General features: G+C 39.3%; 1 protein-coding gene across 1 annotated transcript in view; it reads right to left on the bottom strand.

Moving 5' to 3' along the window:
* Positions 1-2,443: 2,443 nt before the first annotated feature.
* wdr75 (WD repeat domain 75) overlaps positions 2,444-20,930 on the bottom strand; it is a 44,004-nt gene continuing 25,517 nt past the window's right edge. The window contains exons 12-21 of the mRNA XM_072261699.1: positions 20,292-20,467; positions 18,889-19,049; positions 17,728-17,908; positions 17,176-17,270; positions 16,993-17,088; positions 12,293-12,462; positions 12,127-12,186; positions 10,826-10,957; positions 10,642-10,733; positions 2,444-2,772 (exon numbers count right to left, since the gene is read on the bottom strand). Coding sequence (XP_072117800.1) covers positions 2,568-2,772; positions 10,642-10,733; positions 10,826-10,957; positions 12,127-12,186; positions 12,293-12,462; positions 16,993-17,088; positions 17,176-17,270; positions 17,728-17,908; positions 18,889-19,049; positions 20,292-20,467 — 1,368 coding nt within the window. The 3' untranslated portion in view covers positions 2,444-2,567. The remainder of the gene's footprint in view (positions 2,773-10,641; positions 10,734-10,825; positions 10,958-12,126; positions 12,187-12,292; positions 12,463-16,992; positions 17,089-17,175; positions 17,271-17,727; positions 17,909-18,888; positions 19,050-20,291; positions 20,468-20,930) is intronic.

Genomic DNA, 20,930 nt, shown 5'->3' on the forward strand with positions numbered 1-20,930 from the left:
GATCTCAACTGCCCAAACTTTTATCCACCCTGTGGGTCTGCCAAAATATTAAACTGCTTGCAATTTAGAAAGAAGTAACCCAAGCAGTACACATGGTGATGAAAAGCATCCAACAAAAATTCAGTATGAACAAAAGCAAACGTGAGGCAACGAGAAAAGCAAGCAGGACTGTAGGCACTTCTGAAAGAATATCAGTGAAATAGAGGTTCTCACATCTTATGCAGTGAAAATAATTGGTAACATTAATTGATGGAGCATTTTTTAACTAAACTGCAATAAAGGAATAGTTTAATTGGACATAAAAAACATGATATACAAACTGTATATTGGTTTCCAGTTTTTCAGTGCTTTCTGTCTTATGGCTGATTTGGTGGGTGGGTGATCTGTTAATTTTTTGTGTGCAAGAAGGGGAGTTGGGGGTTTTGAAGCTACTGTCACTGTTCTTTTCTTCGAGTGGGGGGTGGTCAGGGATTGTTATTGTCGCTTTTTCCTGTGAGGGGGTCAGGAATTGTTACTGTCTCTGTTTTTTTCTGCAGGGAGGGAGTGGGGGATTTTGGGGTCTGCAAGTATTGTTTTGTTTTCTTTTTTTGTGCCGGGATGGGGCAAGATGATGTCTTTTTCTTTCAACTCTCATGGTCTTTCTGTATTTCATGGCTATCTGGAGAAGACAAATATCAGAGTTGTATTGTGCAAGCATACTTTGACAATAGAATACACGTTTGATCCTTTGGAAACAGAAGAGGGCAGACTATCTTTGTGGAATGGAAGATCGCAGAACTTAATGAAGATTTACACTACATCCCCATACTAATCCTCCCCTAATTTGTCAGATTTTTTTTACACATTTCTTTAAAGGAATAAATGCCAAGAAATCAAACGCTGGAATCCATAAGATATTGGAGCAGAATTGGGCCAGTTGACTCATCGAACCTGCTCTGCCATTTCATCGTGGCTGATACAATTTTCCTCTCAGCCCCAATCACCTGCCTTCTCTCTGTATCCTTTCATGCCCTGACCAATCAAGAATTTATCAACCTCTACATTAAATATACATAAAGACTTGGCCTTCACAGCTGCCTGTGGCAAAGAATTCCACAGATTCACCATGCTCTGGCTAAAGAAAGTCCTCCTCATCTCCATTCTAAGAGTACCCTTCTATTCTGAAGCTGTCCTTTCGTCTTAGACTCTCCCACCATAGGAAACATCCACTCTATCAAGGCCTTTCACCATTCAATAGGTTTCAATGAGGTCGCCCCTCAGTCTTCTGAATCCTAGTGATTACAGACCCACAGCCCTTAGACACTCTTCATATGACAAGCATTCAATTCTGGAATCATTTTCCTGAACCTCCTTTGAACCCTCTTCAGTTTCAGCACATCCTTTCTAAGATAAGGTGCCCAAACCTAGCTGTCATTAGCAAATTTATAGATGGCATTTCAGCTGTGCCTAGCCACACAGATGTGGGCATAGAGAAAGTAAAGCAGTGGGCTAAGCATGCATGTTTGAGGTGCACTAATGTTGACTGTCAGCGAGGACGAGATGTTATTTCCGATCTGCACTGCCTGTGATCTCCTGATGAGGAAGGCGAGGATCCAGATGCAGAGGGAAATACAGAGGCCCAGGTTTTAGAGCTTGATTATTAGAATAGGAAAAAGACTTGCATGAGATTAAATCTAATTCTTATTGCATTTTATATTTTAAAATAAGAGGGTTGTCAGGAGCAATATGGAGTACTTAAATTAATAAGGGTTACATGAAATAGGAAAAAGCAAAATGTAGACTCCAATACCTTCTCACACCGGTATTTACAGTATAAACAGTGTAGATCCATTGAGGCCTTGCAGATAGCATCATAGGTTTGTTCAAAAAATTAGGCTAATATATTGCTAAGCTTTAACATTTCTGGAGGGCTAGAATGGCAATGTTGAATGGCAGAATAGGTGTGAAGGGCTGATAACTGTCCCTAGTTCCGATATTCTGAAGCTTTTCCAAGTATTGGATGGTTAAGCATTTACACAATTTCACAACTTGACTGAATGATATTCTCATTCCTTTGCAGATTTAATGATGAATTGTTGAGTAAGTTATACTATTTCTTGGGCAGCAACAGGCAGCCCCAGCCAGACTCTTGGTACTGTCATGCTTGAGCTCCAGTTTTGAGGTGACAGATGATGCATTGTGGAACTGAAGGTGGGATGAGAGGCTGGCAGGCAGGTTTGCTAGTTGGCATGTTACTTCCATCTTTTACGCTGGACTTCTGAGCTCTTTCAATGCATGGTTTCTAATAAAACAGCACCAACTCCACTTTGAGCAATCAAGGGCTAGCGATTCCCAGGAGTCAATGAAGATATCTTACTACTTATTTCTATATAGGTTATCCATTTGTAAAAGGAGCAATTTCCCTGTTACTGATGCTGACTCTTCCACCCTCTAAATGGGTCCATTCAAGAAACACAAATAGTATATTTATTGTAAAAACAAAACTTTAGAATCTGAATATATGTTGTAAAATATTTAGTACAAAATTACATTTCTTCAGGTCACCAGCAGAAATTGATCTCTCCAGTCTATACAGTAAATAGCCAGCCATAATTAGTCCTCTCAAGTTTTTTTAGTTCTTTTTCCTCAGATTTAGTCAATTTGGGTAAAAGTTCTTCAGATGAATATACTTTTTGCACCTCTTGCTTATCTTCAAACAGATCTGTCTCCATATCCGATTCATCTTCCTCTTTTTCACTCTCTATTTCCACCTCCTCTTGTTCTTCTTTTGAGCTGATTTTAAAGATCATAAAGATAGAGGGATAAGCATTAGGTTTTCTTCCTTCAATTAAATAATTGTTACTTCAGCTGGAGGCAAATGCACCAAAAAAAACACACACATTAAACAGAGCTGCAATTGCAATATAAGACTGAACATCTCACACTTCTAAAGAAAAAAATAATGATAACTAAGTGGTCATTTTATCTATGAACTTAGGTGTATTTCTGAAATCTCAGTTCACAACTAGTAATATCAAATCCAGTTTGGACAAACTCAATTATTTTTTTCTCTAACTTTAAGAAGCTGAAGTTTTAAATATATATTATTCTGAACACAGAAATCTTGCACTCTGCCTGCTTTTGTGGAATACTTTGAAGTGGTAATTCAGCCTTGCTTTCTTTATCCCATTTATTATTTTGTATCCTCTCCAGTGAGCCCCTCTTAACTATTCTTCGCCTAAATAAAAAATCTTAAGATTATTAGGGGGAATGCCATACTAGATCTAGTATTAGGTAACGAACTGGGTCAGGTCACAGATCTCTCAGTGGGTGAGCATCTGGGGGACAGTGACCACCGCTCTCTGGCCTTCAGCATTATCATGGAAAAGGAAAAAGAATCAGAGAGGACAGGAGAATTTTTAATTGGGGAAGGGCAAATCATGAGGCTATAAGGCTAGAACTTAATTGGGATGATGTTTTTGCAGGGAAATGTACTATGGACATGTGGTCGATGTTTAGAGATCTCTTGCAGAATGTTGAGGATAAATTTGTCCCGGTGAGGAAGATAAAGAATGGTAGGGTGAAAGAACCATGGGTGACAAGTAAGGTGGAAAATCTAGTCAGGTGGAAGAGGGCAGCATACATGAGGTTTAGGAAGCAAGGATCAGATGGGTCTATTGAGGAATATAGGGTAGCAAGAAAGGAGCTTAAGAAGGGGCTGAGAAAAGCAAGAAGGGGGCATGAGAAGGCCTTAGTGAGTAGAGTAAAGGAAAACGCCGAGGCATTCTTCAATTATGTGAAGAACAAAAGGATGACAGGAGTGAAGGTAGGACCAATTAGAGACAAAGGTGGGAAGATGTGCCTGGAGGTTGTGGAAGTGAGGGAGGTCCTCAATGAATACTTCTCTTCGGTATTCATCAATGAGAGGGAACTTGATGACGGTGAGGACAATATGAGTGAGGTTGATGTTCTGGAGCATGTTGATATTAAGGCAGAGGAGGTGTTGGAGTTATTAAAATACATTAGGACGGATAAGTCTCTGGGGCCTGATGGAATATTCCCCAGGCTGCTCCATGAGGCGAGGGAAGAGATTGCAGAGCCTCTGGCTAGGATCTTTATGTCCTCATTGTCTACGGGAATGGCACTGGAGGATTGGAGGGAGGCGAATGTTGTCCCCTTGTTCAAAAGAGGTAGTAGGGATAGGCCGGGTAATTATAGACCAGTAAGCCTTATGTCTGTGGTGGGAAAGCTGTTGGAAAAGATTCTTAGAGATAGGATCTATGCGTATTTAGAGAATCATGGTCTGATCAGGGACAGTCAGCATGGCTTTGTGAAGGGCAGATCGTGTCTAACAAGCCTGATAGAGTTCTTTGAGCAGGTGATCAGGCATATAGATGAGGGTAGTGCAGTGGATGTGATCTATATGGATTTTAGTAAGGCATTTGACAAGGTTCCACACGGTAGGCTTATTCAGAAAGTCAGAAGGCATGGGATCCAGGGAAGTTTGGCCAGCTGGATTCAGAATTGGCTTGCCTGCAGAAGGCAGAGGGTCATGGTGGAGGGAGTACATTCGGATTGGAGGATTGTGACTAGTGGTGTGCCACAAGGATCCGTTCTGGGACCTCTACTTTTCGTGATTTTTATTAACGACCTGGATGTGGGGGTAGAAGGGTGGGTTGGCTAGTCTGCAGACGACACAAAGGTTGGTGGTGTTGTAGATAGTGTAGAGGATTGTCGAAGATTGAAGAGAGACATTGATAGGTTGCAGAAGTGGGCTGAGAAGTGGCAGATGGAGTTCAACCCGGAGAAGTGTGAGGTGGTACACTTTGGAAGGACAAACTCCAAGGCAGAGTACAAAGTAAATGGCAGGATACTTGGTAGTGTGGAGGAGCAGAGGGATCTGGGGGTACATGTCCACAGATCACTGAAAGTGGCCTCACAGGTAGATAGGGTAGTTAAGAAAGCTTATGGGGTGTTAGCTTTCATAAGTCGAGGGACAGGGTTTAAGAGTTGCGAGGTAATGATGCAGCTCTATAAAACTCTAGTTAGGCCACACTTGGAGTACTGTGTCCAGTTCTGGTTGTCTCACTATAGGAAGGATGTGGAAGCATTGGAAAGGGTACAGAGGAGATTTACCAGGATGCTGCCTGGTTTAGAGAGCATGGATTATGATCAGAGATTAAGGGAGCTAGGGGTTTACTCTTTGGACATGATAGAGGTATACAAGATATTAAGAGGAATAGATAGAGTGGATACCCAGCGCCTCTTCCCCAGGGCACCACTGCTCAATACAAGATGACATGGCTTTAAGGTAAGGGGTGGGAAGTTCAAGGGGGATATTAGAGGAAGGTTTTTTACTCAGAGAGTGGTTGGTGCGTGGAATACACTGCCTGAGTCAGTGGTGGAGGCAGACACACTAGTGAAATTTGAGAGACTACTAGGCAGGTATATGGAGGAATTTAAGGTGGGGGGTTATATGGGAGGCAGGGTTTGAGGGTGAGCACAACAATGTGGGCCAAAGGGCCTGTACTGTGCTGTACTATTCTATGTTCTATTATTCTCATTTAGGTTACAGAACAAAAATTAACTTGGCACAAATTCAATTAACAGAAAATGAGCCTGGACCAGAAACGGAGCAAATCAATTACTTACTCATCAAATGTGTATCCCTCTTCTTGCTCTGCAAAAATCTTCCCTTTGCCTACTACACACCTAAAATCACTTTCTATAACTTTTCCTAACTTGTTCTACGTGTGAGATTCCCTGGGTGCTTTTCCATATGAAAAGATGGTAAATGACATCTAGTTGTTGACTCCCTATTTTCATCTTCGAGAATAACAAAAACAGTATTTAATGGCTACATTCTAATTCTTAATGTGATTAACAAGTAGTAATTATTGCTCACTTTTTGACCTATAGAACATTTTCATATTTTTAAAACTTGATTTAATATTGCCAAATGCACATCCTTTTGAAACTTTTCCTATCTCATTACCCTCCTGCTTCTTAATGTTACCAGCGACTCTAAAAGGTTTATAGCTAGATTCAGACTTCACGCTTGTGTAATTAACGTAAATCTATTACAGTGAGTAAGCAAGAACAATTTTTAATCTGTAAATAAAATTGAAAGAATTCTTGAAATTTTACCTGCTCATTATTCTTAAAATGAAAGCTTCAGGCTTTTCATTCTGCTTTTACTTGGAACTGCAGAGCAGCCAACCTAAACAAAACACTTTCTAGCCCTCTTTCATTTTTTTTTGCCTCTTATCATTTATGTCCTTCTTGTTCTGCTTACATGACTTTGTTTCCTCTTCCTGTACCTTGTAAGTCTTTAATTAAGATAACTTCCGGCTGACAAGTGCAGGACTGCTCCGTTTGGGTCACTAGCATTGCCTGGGGAATTGCATCAATCCAATACACAGCATGGCATATAAACATTAACTTATCATATCTAAAATATGCTGAGTGAAAATTGTAAAATGCACCCTGTTCATTTACAGTACTGTAAAGTTATGTATTGCACTGTACTGCTGCCACAAACAAACTTTATGATACATGTGAGTGATGATATACCTGATTCTGCTATGGGTTCTCTGTTGTGGACTGAGAATGGGAAGGGGGCAGGGAAAAGGGGAAGGAAGAAGGGAGGGAGCAGGAAGCACCAGAAAGTGATTCTGTAATGATCAATAAACCAGTTGTTTGGAATCAAACGACCTGGTATCTCAGACATGGGTGTTTCTGCACCCCTCACATTTCTTCTCTGCCACCTGTCCCAAACCCCTCCCATGGCGCTCCACCTTGCCAGTCTCAACATCCTTTGCTCCTGCCAGATTGATAAACTCGCTCTCCACTCTACATTGCCAAATACAGCACTGGGCAAAAGTCTTAGGTGCCCTAGCTATTTATATGTGCTTAAGACTTTTACACAGTACTGTACAGAGCAAAAATTGAAAGAATAGACCAAGGAGACCTTCAATGCACTTGAGTTTAGGGTCAATGACAGGAGCTCTGGAGCCTGATCCATTGAACAGAGGCTGATCTCTTGTGCACAAATACACATACATTTGCATGAACGCCTGCCCTTATGTGAACGGAAAGTTGTCTATTCAGGCCAGAAACTCCCACGATAGCTGTCATTCAGAACTGATCAGTGGAGTCACCACTTGTTTAGCCCAATAATTTAGAGGGGCAATCTAGAGTCTGTGCATCAAGACACAGTAATTGTCCCACTCAGCGTTCAGCCTGAAGCCCAGAGTCCAGGCCCTGGTGTCAGCCCACCAGCCTGAGCTCTGGGCAGTTTCCCATTAGCACTAACAACAATTGTAAATAACTTTTTTTAAAAAAAAAGGACCATTACTTCTTGTGTTTATTTCCTTATGACATTGGAGGATGCCATTCAGTCCATCAAGTCTTTATCAGATGTCCCAGCAATCCCACTCTCCTGCTTACTTCCCTGTAACCTATTCTTTCTCACATACTTATCAATTCTTTCTGATTCTTCTACCATGCACTGACACTTGAGATAATTGATAATAGCCAAATAACATGCCAACTAACACCTTTGAGACATGGAAGGAACCTGGACCACCTGCATGATTACAGAGAGGACAAGGGACCTCAACAGAGGCCACAGTGAATGCCAGAATCAATCACCAGTTTCATGGAGCAGTGAGACAGCAGCACTACCTGCTGCAACACAACAATCACAATGGGTTGCGAGGTTCTTTGAATTGTTGCCCTGGAAGTACATTTGAGAGATGGGACTTGGAGTGAGAGGCACGAGTGTTTAAATGAGGTAGGTCTTGGCTCAAGTTGGTGAGTTTCACATAAGAGGACCCCAAAGGAGGCATATTTAGAAATTGTTAGTTAATAATTGATTGGCAAATTAGTTAATTGACAGCAGTCAATAAAAAGAAGGTTTTGTCAAGCAGAGTGGTGAAGAGCTGGTGCAAGAGGCAGGAAGTCAGGTTCCTGGATCACTGGAATCTCTTCTGGAGTAGAGGCGATCTACGTTCCGGAAGGGAAATTTGATTTTGCCAACGAGAGGTAGGACTTGAAAGAGTAAAGTCGATGAGAATTCAGGAATCTGTGCAGCAACCAAAGCATGTAAGCCTAGCAATCAGGACAACCATGTTTACAGTAAAAGGGTAGACAGGACCACTGCTTTAAAATGCACCAGTTTCAATGCATGTACAGTTGCAAGAAAAATTCTGAACCCTTTGCATTTACCTGGTTCTCTGCATTAATTACTCATAAGTGGTCCAACCTTCATGTAAGTCCCAATAATAGACAAACAATCTGCCTAAATTAATAACACACAAAACAACTGCACTTCTTGTCAAAATTGAGTACACCATTTGAAAAATCACAGTCTAGGTTCAAAAAACTATGTGAACCTCTGGGGTAATGCCTTCTACAAAAGCTATTGGAATCAGGTGTTCCAGGTGTGGGCTGTAGTGGAGCCCTGCTCTATAAAAAAGACACACAGTCAAGTTACCGACAGAACCTGCTCTTCTCAAGAAAGATCCATTTATGTGCACCGTGCCTCAATCAAAACAACTTTAAGGACCTTAGAAGAATTGTAGAGATGCATGAAGCTGGAAAAGGCTACGAAAGTATTTCTGAAAACCTCAGTGTTCACCAGTCCACAGTGAGATGAATTGTCTCCAAATGGAGGAAATTCAGTACTGTTGCTATTCTCCCTAGGAGTGGGCATCCTGCAAAGATCACACCAAGAGCACAACATGTAATACTGAAGGAGGTGGAAAAAGAACCCAAGGGTAACAGCAAAAGACCTGCAGAAATCTCTAGAACTTGCTAAAGTCTCTGTTGATGTGTCCATTATAAGGAAAACACTGAACAAGAATGATGTTCATGGAGGGACACCATAGAGGAAACCACTGCTCTCAAGTCTGCAAAAGAGCACCTGGATGCTCCACAACACTTCTGGAACAATGTCCTGTGGACAAATAAGACTAAAGTTGAATTTGTTGTCAGAAATGCACACTGCTGGACGGAGGAAAAAGGGCACTGCACACCAACACCAAAACCTCATCCCAGTGTGAAGTGTGGTGGAAGGAACAACATGGTTTGGGGATGCTTTGCTGCCTCAGGGCTGGAGCAGCTTGCAATTGTTGAGGGGACAACGAATTCAAAATTGTATCAAGACATTTTACAGGAAAATGTCAGGGTAGCGGTCTGTCACCTGAAGCTTAACGGAAGTTGGATGATGCAACAAAACAATAATCTGAAAGACAAGAGTAAATCAATAACAGAATGGTTTAAAAAGAAGAAAATTCCTCTTTAAGAATGGCCAAGTCAAAGTCCAGACCTTAATCCAATTGAGATGCTATAGCATGATCTGAAGAGGCTGTTTACATAAGGTATCCCAGAAATACTGGTAAACTGAAACAGTTTTGTATGGAGGAATGGTCTAAAATTTGTCCTTGCTGTCACGCAAATCTGATCAGCAGCTACAGGAAATATTTGGTGGAGGTTATTGTTGCTAAAGGAGGTTCTACCAGTTATTAAGTACAAGGGTTCACATACTTCTTCCAGCCTGGACTGTGAATGATTAAACCATATGTTCAATAAACACATGAAATGTGCAAGTGTTTGTGTGTTATTAGTTTAGGCAGATTGTGTTTGTCTACTATTGTGACTTAGATGAAGATCAGACCACATTTTATGAGCTATTAATACAGAAATCCAGGTAGCTGCAAAAGGTTCACAAACTTTTTCTGTAGCTTAACATGCAAGTAGACAAACTGAGAGCAGGATTATCTCTAAGGACTTAAATTCTGTGGCCATCACCAAAATGTGGTTAAAAAAAGGCAGAAAAAAAAGGAAAAAAGAGGAACAGGTAGGAGTGTGTTGGGGGGGTGTTTATTTAATAAGGATGGACATTTTAGATATTCAAACGAGGTAGGACCTATACAATGAAGGGCAGAGCACTGCCAAGTGTCGGGCACCGACAGTTACAATCTTTTTCCCCACAGTTTGTAAGTCCAACACTGGGGCACAGATACAAGATAAAAGAGGAGATTTAAGAGACATGAGAGGTAAATTCTATACACAGGAGTAGTTAGTACCTGGAATGAATTGACAGAGGAAGTGATTGAGGTGGGTACAATTGCAATATTTAAGCTGCATATGGATTGGTATATGGAGGAGAACAGCTTGGAGAGTTATGGGGTGAAGGTCGGCAACCACGACTAGCACGGAGGAAGCTGTGCTTGTCTTGGATTTGTTGAGCTGAAAGGTTTGTTTCTGTGTTGTATTGCTCTATGATTAGACACAGATTGCGAGACTTGAGGAATTCCCAGAGAAAGATGATATTGAGGACAATTTTTTGAGAGAGCAGTAAGGAAATATATCCAGCTTCATAACTCAGAGAAATGATTTGCCTTCTGAGGTTAAAGTATGAATAGGATATAAGAGCATACAAATTATAGTATGAATAGACTCAACTTTCAAGCCCACTAAAGCATTTAAACAAGATTAAAACTGATTCAATTGTAACTTTAACTTATTCCCATGGTAAAGATATTTGGCATATTACAACGTATGACCAAATGAAAGACTACGTTCCTGAATCTTTGGAGTTACTAATCTCAGATTTAGGCGAGCAAACATAACCAAAGTACTAATTCACAATCTTACCTTTTGTCCTCCTTAGGAATCAGTAACGAATTCATAAACATCGAACAAAGAAATGATGCATTTGGCAGAACATGAGCTGGTGTATGAAGCATCTGAAAGAAACAAGAGTTTTGAATAAAGATTTTTGCCAAAAATTTAAATTTAAAATTCCATATTTGTAAATACTTATCATTCATTTAATTACCTCATTAATTGCAGTAGATCCTTCAGGCAGTGCGGTTTGTTCTGCTTCTAACCCAGATTTTATTTGATGTTGCTGCTGTTTTCCAAGCAACACATGGAAAGGAGTCATCAGAGCATTTTCTTCTGTCACCAACTGGAAACAAATTGAATTCTGATGTTATGTTGATGACGTGCAACTTTCCAGAATCATACTCTTACCAGAATCAAAAGTAAATTTAATAATACTCGAACAACATTTCTACCATTCTATACACAATGAAACCAATAACAAGAATAACTTAGTACATAAAGTTGGCAAACAAGGTTAAAGGACTGTATTTGGGGTTATATATCAATGCAGACTGAGAGATAGTTAATATGGTAAACAAGCCATAATACAACTTTTTACATGGATATAATCCAACTTGATCACATAAAATGAAAGCTAGCTGGTTAAGTAGTGATGAGAATGCAGAGACTTCATGATGATGTAGACAAGCTAAGTGAAAGGCAACAATGTGACAGATGATGATGCTCGTGGACCTGGTTTTTGTGCGCATACATCACTGAAAGCTTACTTACAGGTTCATTCAATAATGAACTAAATTGACATGTTAGTCTTTATTGAAGAGGATTGGAATATAGGTAATATATAAATATGTCGAACTACAACAATACAAAGCCTTTGAGACCAGAACTATACAGTATATCGACACTTCATCTTAAAAAAAGTTATACTTGTTTTAGAGGAAGTGCAATTAAGATTCACTATCCTATTTCTTGTTTAGTATAACATTAGGTGCTCTCAGAAACATATAGATCTCAGAGCTGATGAAAAGTTGGTTCCCCTGAATGCAAAGACTAGAGCTAGGGATGAAAATAAGGGGTAAGCTATTGTGAACCAAGATGAAAAGAAATCTTACCACAGAGCATTGAACCTTTGGAATATTATACCAAGTGAAAGGCCCAATTATAAGAACGTTTAGGTTAAGTGCATGGCAAATGCCGGTGGCAAGTCATTACATAGAAATTGGGATGGCATGATAGCAAAACTGTTAGGGTAACATTATGACAGTGCCGGTGAGCCAGGTTTAATTCTGCACTATCTGTAAGAAGTTTGTACGTTCTCCCTATGTCATGTGGGTTTCCTCGCACATACCAAAGACATCAGTTAGTAGGTTAATGGGCCACATGTGGCGCAGGCTCACTGGGCTGGCAGGTCCTGCTACTGTGCTGTATCTCTAAATACGTTTGTAAAATAAAAAAATTCTGGCCACCCTGTAAAAGTAAATGTTTCTTAGGGACTGGCCATATTACACGCACCTGCTTGCTGGATAGTGTTAGTCGTTCTTCTTCTGATTTTGTACTGAATGTCATTAAGTCCTGCAAGAGGGAAAAAAAATGTTCCCCAATGTATCAATCAATTCATAAATTAGAAGTGCTTTGTTCCTTAATTGGCTTTCAGCTCCACAACTTAAAATTGCTTTACCTGGGAATCTGTGAGGAAGTAAAGCTGTGATCTGGCTAACCACTGCTGGTTCTCTGAACTACAGTCCTCAGCCAGTTCTCTGGGAACAAAGACAGCCGACTTGACTGGAACATCACACACATTCTTCTGCATGTACAAGGGTCGTGGCTCATTGGGCTTAAAAACAAACACTATAAAAATAATCAACATTCAGGGATTGACCTTGGAGAGACTAAACAAAAGTCTTAAAATTATGGCAAATGACAAATAATACATAGTCTATTATATTTTTTCTATTAAAACTATTAGTTAGCAAACAAAAAAAAAAAAGAATTAAATGTGGTTGGCATTCATCAAGGCAGAATATCGAGTTATTGAATGAGACAATAATGTGGTAATTCAGGTTTCCTTGCCTGGGACACACAACAGAGCCCAGCATGGGAAGGCAACGTTCCATACCAATTATGATGAGGAATTTGATTAACTCATTGATCTCAATAGTGGTGAAACATAAAGAAAGACAACAATAAACGAGCGTTTTTAGGGAAAAAACAATTAATTTGAAAGATTAGTCGAAAACTTCTGAATACGAGAAATGTTCGAACATTATGAACAGCTTTGACAAATGTTGATACCAGGAATACCAGATAATTTACTTAGGGCAATTTCACAGGTGTGGGGCAGTGGGGCATTTTACACTCCACATCCTGCAATGATGCCATTATTGCTACCCCACAGGCTGCTCCTTTCTTCAACTTAGCCGGGGAACTGTGTAAAGGTAAATCGTAACTTTCTTCATAGGCCAGAGGCACCAAGAGACGTTTACCACTGAGTGCAAAACCTTTACCAACATATCAAGTTACAAGCAGCCCGAATGATGCATCCTAATTTTATCTCTTATGCAACTTCACTCCAGGGCACAATATCCATGCCGGTAATCCAACCTCACTGCCGAGTGTCTGACTTCTTCAGTTTCTGTCAAGACACTAGATAGGTGTCATGGCAAGGGAGCGGACAAAATGAGTTATTCCATTCCCTAGTGCAGTCTTTCAGAAACAATCCACATATCATGTGGCATTGCACTTTTGGGTAGTATGGAAACCAAAGAAGAAAGGCCAGTGTTTTTTTTAATCTAACTTGAGAAATGGATATCAGGAAACAAACAAAAAATAAACTGTAGTACATGAATTTATCTCCATGTTTTCTTCAGAGACTCCTAGAAATAATGCTCATAGAATGTTTTTCAATAGTCACTGAAATAAACAAGATGACTATTCAAAGCCACAGCAAGAGTTAATACAAACTCTAAATAAAGATATAAATAAAGAATAGGATATACAGTGCCTTAAAAAAGAATCCCACCACCACAACTATTTTCCCATTTTATGGTCTCATTTTCTAAACTTAAGATATATTGAGATAGGATTTTTTGAGCTAATCTACAAAACACTGTGCATCATGTCAAATCAAAAGAAAACTTTCAAAGCCTGTCAACAATTTACTAAAAATTAAAAACCAAAATTGTGAAGTTGAAAAAGTATTCATCCTCTTTGTAATTCCTACACTACTTTTTCTCAGTATTAATATACTGCCTTACCAACTCACCCAATTTGTTCAAGTAGAAAATTGGAGGATCATCTGTTTTCAATGAATTCATAATACCCCCTCTCTCTGCAAGATCCAACAGTGTAGTAGATTTTCAACAGATCAACCAAAATAAAGACAGAAGGGCATTTCAGGCAAGTCAGGAAAATGATAAAAAGACCATCTCAAAAGGCACTGAACATATCTCTTAGCTCAGTGCAGTCCATTGTGAAAAAGTGGAAAAATATGAAGTCACAACTACACTGCCTGTCGGATTAGTCACTGGAGAAGAATGGGACTTGTAAGAGAGGCTACTGTGACACCAACAGTCACTCTGAGTGCGCTGCAGAAGCCTGTAACTGGAGATGAAGACCAGAAGATAGAGGAGCAGAAGTAGGCCATTCGGCCCATCAAGTCTGCGCCGCCATTCAATCATGGGCTGATCCACTTCATCCAGTTATCCCCACTCCCCTGCTTTCACCCCATACCCTTTGATGACCTGGCTAATCAAGAACCTATCTATTTCTGCCTTAAATACACCCAATGACTTGGCCTCCACAGTCGCTCGTGGCAACAAATTCCACAGATTTACCACCATCTAATTTCTCCGCATCTCAATTCTAAAAGGACGTCCTTCAATCCTGAAGTCGTGCCTTCTTGTCCCAGAATCCCCTACCATGGGAAATAACTTTGCCATATCTAATCTGTTCAGGCCTTTTAATATTTGGAACATTTCTATGAGATCCCCCCTCATTCTCCTGAACTCCAGGGAATCCAGCCCAAGAGCTGCCAGACGTTCCTCATACAGTAACCCTCTCATTCCTGGAATCATTCTGGTGAATCTTCTCTGAACCCTCTCCAATATCAGTAGATCCTTTCTAAAATAAGAAGCCCAAAACTGCACACAATACTCCAAGAGTGGTTCATGAGTGCCTTATAGGGCCTCAACATCATATCCCGGCTCTTATATTCTATACCTCTAGAAATGAATGCCAACATTGCATTCGCCTTCTTCACAATCGACTCAACCTTCAGGTTAACCTTTAGAGTATCTTTCACAAGGACTCCCAAGTCTCTTTGCATCTCTGCATTTTGAATTCTCTCCCCATCTAAACAATAGTCTGCCCATTGATTCTTTCCACCGAAGTGCACGACCATACACTTTCCAACATTATATTTCATTTGCCACTTTGCCCATTCTCCTAAACTACCCAAGTCTCAATGCAGGCTCTCTTGTTTCCTCAACACTACCCATTCCTCCACCTATCTTTGTATCATCGGCAATTTTAGCCACAAATCTCTTAATACCGTAGTCCAAATCATTGACATACATTGACTTCACTTCTCAGCCACAGTAGTGTCTTTCTTCCCTTTGAAAATTTCTTCTTATTTGGAATACATCTGTCTTGCACCTCCCTCATTTTTCACAGAAACTCCAGCCATTGTTGCTCTGCTATCCTTCCTGCAAATGTCCGTTTCCAGTCAACTTCGGCCAGCTCCCCTCTCATGCCATTGTAACTTCCTTGATTCCACTGAAATACCAACACATAGATTTTATTTTTTCCCTCTCAAATTTCAAAGTGAACTAGATCATATTGTGATCACTGTTCCTTAATGGTTCCTTAACCTTAAGCTCTCTTATCACCTCCGAATCATTGCACAACACCCAATAAAGCACAGCCGATCCCCGAGTGGGCTCATCAACAAGCTGTTCTAAAAAGCCATCCCTTAGACATTCTACAAATTCTCTCTCTTGAGGTCCAGTACAGGCCTAGTTCTCCCAATTCACTTTCATGTTAAAATCCCCAACGATTATCATGACATTGCCTTTCTATCTCCTGCTGTAATTTGTAATCCGCATCCCGCCTTCTGTTTGGAGGCCTGTAAACAACTGCCATTAGGGTCCTTTTACCCATGCCATTTCTTAGCTCAACCCATAGAGACTCTACACCTTCTAATCGCATGTCATCTCTTTCCAATAATTTAATATTATTTCTTATACACAGAGTCACACCACCCCCTCTGCTAACTAACCTATCTTTCTGATAAGTTGTGGCCGTACAACTTCTAAGGCCTTGCATAAAAAGGGTATTTATGGAAGAAGGACAAGGAAGACACCCTGGCTAAAAAAATAAACACACCCGTGCCCATCAAGACTTTGCAAAGCGTCACTTAGAAGATACTGTAAAGATGTGGAAGAAAGTCTTGTGGTTGGGTGAGACTAAACTGGAACTTTTTGTCCTCAACATAAAGCAGTAAAGTGTGGTATAAATATAATACTGTGCATCAGTCAGATAACACCATCCCTACTGTACAGTATGGTGGAGGTAGCATTATGCTAGGGGGATGCTTTTCAGCTGCAGGGACTGGAAATCTGGTCAGGATTGATGGGAAGATGAATGCTGCTAAATAAGAGAGATCCTAGATAAAAACCTGCTAGCCTCTGCCAGAAAACTTACACTGGGGAGGAAGTTTGTCTCTCAGCAGGACAATGACCCCAAAGCACACTGCCAGAGCAACAATGGATGGCTTCAAATGAAGAAAATTGATGTCCTTTAACGTCCCAGAGTGCTGACCTTAACCTGATCGAACATCCCTGGTGAGACTTCAAGTTTACTGTGCACTGCTGCTCCCCAACTAACCTGACAGAGTTTGAGCAATTTTACAAGGAGGAATGGTTAAATCTTGTTCTATCATGTTGTGTAAAGCTAATAGAGCCTTATCCAAAAAGACTACCGGCTGTAGTAGCTGCGATAGGTGGTTCAACAAAGTACTGAGCAAAGAGGCACGAATACTTTTGAATTGATTACATCACAATTTTTGAGCTTTTAGTTTTTTCATGCCTTACAACTTTCCCTCTTTTTGGGCCCTACCGTGAAAAGAGAAGCATGTGATTCACAAATAAAAATTTTCAATTAAATTGATCAAAATCCCTGGTTGTAATACTCACTTAAGTGAACAAAAGGTTGGGTCTGAATACTTTTATAAGGCACTGTAAAAACTGAAATAAATTCTTTGTAAATGCAATCAACTGAAACCTGGAAATGTAAAACTTAAGCCTTTTCAAGTACCAAATTAAATGTTTTAGTTTGTACCAATTTCAATAATTTGCTATTGCCAATAACCACTATACTTACAGTCTATGTTCCTACGAAGGTCTGAAAACACAGCAACATTCTCAGAGAGAGGATCAACTTGCAAAGACATTACATTCAGCTGTGTGCTCCATTCCACTGTAAAGCAAAGCATGATGGTAAAATACTTTGCAATATGCTTTTTAGTTGTACACTATCTGTTGGTGCTAGAAATTTCATACTCACAAGTGCAGCACAAAAGATTCCAGCAACAGAGAAATCCATTATCAGTTGAAGCAAGCAGGTACTTTGAACAACTAAGTCTTCCAAAGGCAAGATGCCTGAAAGATTAAAATGAAATACCAAATTATACAAACTAATAATGATCGATTGTGCTATATTAAATATAATTAAGGGCATGTTTATTATCAAATTTATACTTGTACAGGCGGTGTCTAATGCAAATGCTTATGAACGTAGTACTTAACCATAGATTACTCAAGCCATCCAGGGTACAAGCACACAAATCTAATTCAACCACAATGAGATAACATATAAACGTTCATGAATCCATTATACAACTGCTTGCTCTCAAGAATTAGTTGATTCTTAATATGGCCAATATACTGTACACTTCAGTGCTAATCCTACATAGTTTTTATTCTTTATGGCTTCCTGAACTGAAGTTTCTCTTCACTTTGTGTTTATCACGTAGGAACAATGGCAGGGATTTTGCCACTAGGTAAATATAGTTTCTAAATTAACATTAACAAATAACAACACACTTGCAACATTTACCGTATATTCGCCGGTGGCTGACAGAAAGTATATTTCAGGTCCCAAGTATTTGCATCCCACAGAGTAATGATTTGTTCAAAACTGACAGCAAGTAGGGAACCGTCCTCAGAGAAACAACTATTTGTAGCCTGCAGTTTATGATACGTTCCTACAAAGTCACATGTCCAGCATTCGCTCTTTTCTGGAAAGTAATGTTCAGAGAATACAATAACATCAAAGCCTGGAAACAAAGCTCTGATCAGTTAGCTTAATACTGGCTACAAACTTTGAAGTTTACTTTCTCATAACCAGCATTGCAATTTGGTATTACTCATGGTAATCATTCAGGAAATAAAACTACAAAACACAGATAATCCTCCTTTGCAACCAGTGTGCAATCAGCTAAAGTGTAGGTGAGTTAGGTAAATCATGTAGTCAGCAAATCTGGTGTGTTTTATTTATCCAAGTTCCCCAACAACTGTTAAGTCCTACTGGACACTGGTTCAGTGTGAAGTGATCCAACACCACCTTCTACTGATCAACCAGCTGCATTTATAGAGCAGTCCTGATGTTCTCCAAATTTGTTAAAATAGACAAAGATTGCAAAATATTTATTAGTTCAGTGGAGCTATGCAAAACATTATCTTTACATATCACTATAAATTAGACAAACTTGTAGATTGTCATTAAAATGATGCACCCTCCTTGGAAATTTACTACTTATTATGACATACAATACTTCTTGCCTATGTTACTGTACCTGCTAGACATTTACCCTTGAAGACAGAAACCTCGGAATATACAAAAGTAAGTTATCTTAACATGTGGCTCCATTCTATGTCTTTGGGTTTAAACAAATCGTCAATAGCCCAGGAACAAATAGCTCCATTTCTTTTAAATCAACATGCCGTGCACTCAGTTACAACACCTGGATTTCCCATATCACGGCAACCAAACTTCACAGTACTGTTCAAATGGAAAACACCCTTTTCAAGGAGCCTGAGTCAGCTGTTTTAATATTAAGAGAGCAGCACAAGAGAGAAAATAGCAACTAATAATATCAACATAGCCCCATCTCTCATATTCAGGATGAATTTTCAGTGTAATACATTGCTCAGCTGTTATTTTTCCCAAGTATATAGTGCTGTCTAAGTGGCCTGAATACAAACAGTAGGTACTTACGATAGATATCGGAATCATCCCCTAGAATCCAGACTTTAAACCGACCGTCCAAGCTAGATGTTACCAAAGTAGGTGGACTTCTAGAATGATCCACATTTTGAAAGCATACGTTTGAGATATGGTTTTCATGTGGTGTGCAGATTGTGGTATTGAGGACAAAACTGTAGACAGGAAAAAATATTGAATACAAGTTACACAACAAATCAGATTTGATACATCTCAATTTATTGTAAGATTTGCCGCATCAGGTTAATAGTCTGTTTTCCTGGACAGGACACAAATGTAAATTTCAGTAAGAGGTTACATAACTCCTGGAACTTCACAGGAATCAATGAAACAGTTCTTAAATTTATAAGAATCAGGAAAATTTTCTTTATAGAATGACATTATGAGAGCTCCAACTTCAGATTTCAATTTTCAATGAATTATTTATTGATGGGTGTTTATAAAGGATAAATCCTTGCAGAGACCTGGGTGGAAATGGACTGTATAACACCCCCTCCTCTTAAAGGGAGATGCAATGTTTAAAATGAACATGAAATCTTAGTGGGAGATTTCCAGAATTTTACTCATGTTGAAGGGGTTGGTGCACACTTACGGCATCATGCACAATGACAAGAAGATCAAATTAGTATAAAACACAAATGGGAAGATACCAATTCCATTTTTTCAACTACACGTTCAGGCTGACCTCATACAATTAGAATATGAATTTAAATGGAATGAAGGACCCAATATCACAATTATTCAAAGGGATCACGATAAATATTGACTGTGTGCATATTTAAAAGCCTGTTTGGGGATTTCCTATTATTGGCTCGTTTGCATATTCAATTCCTCTATACTCAGGCATAAATACAATCGTTAAAGCACTGCTAATATTTCTCACAGCCAGAATTTACAGCCTTGACAAGCTGTCTTTATATTTTATTTGTAACTACCTATCAGATCCTCTGCTGGTACTTTGAGTTAATGAGTAGCACACTTAGAAATGACACAAATTCAATGTGTTGCTAATCATATACAGTGATCTTTCACTGATGTTCCAGAGTTAGTCAAACTATTATCTGCAGCATTTCTTTCTGATAAACTATATGTAATGAATGGGATCAAATTCTAATGGTTGACAAATGCCATCAATGAACAGCAACAATCATTTGTCAGAAATATCTGTTTCATGGCCTCCGTCGTGCCCAATCAAAGAAAGCTTATTTATGTGACTTGAGCAAAAGAATTATTATCTTTACTTAGGTGCTCTGGTATTGTCAGAAAATCAATAAAGTACTTGCATGCTTAAAACAGCCATTATTAAAATAGAGATCAATCCTTTTAAATTCAAGATCTATAAATCATTCAAAAATTGGCAAGTTGCTGCTTTTGTACCAAACACTGGGAAACATCACCTCTGCTTCTTCTCGTTATAGGTCCAGAGCTTCATCTGTTGCTCAATTTCAGTTTCATCATCCACTCTTTCTTCCACAGTGACTAACCACGTACCATGAAGATCAAACGCTGCTTTGACAACCTTCGTCTGGTTTAGCCCTAACTGGTGGATATACTCCTCTTGCACAATATCTAGCTGTGAAACAAAGCAAAATAAAATCACTTCCACTGTACTTATTTGCAACATTTTCATATTTAGTAAACATCTGCTTGTAAAGAAAATCCAGCAATTTACTAACACATCTAACTTTGCCATAGAAGGAAAACAATGGAATTAATGCATTGATAACACGCAACCTGGGATCAACCCACTTGTATCATTTGCTTCTGAAATCTAACTTTACAATGATGTGTTGTGAAATTGTTCAATCTAGTAGAATGCCTTGGATGCTGCAGGACAGATGCCCTTAATATTTGGGGACACAAGATACTTTATTAAACACAATACTCACAATTTTCCTGATAAAGTATGCACCTGCAAATTGCTGAGTTAGAAATATCTAAAGCAGTGCTGAATTATAAACCAAAAACATGAAACCTCATGAATCATCAGAACCTCAAATATAGATTTGTGTATTGAGGTACTAAGAGATTCAGCT

This window comes from Mobula birostris, chromosome 6 (assembly GCF_030028105.1).
Source record: "Mobula birostris isolate sMobBir1 chromosome 6, sMobBir1.hap1, whole genome shotgun sequence".
In the NCBI taxonomy this organism is placed as follows: Eukaryota; Metazoa; Chordata; class Chondrichthyes; order Myliobatiformes; family Myliobatidae; genus Mobula; species Mobula birostris.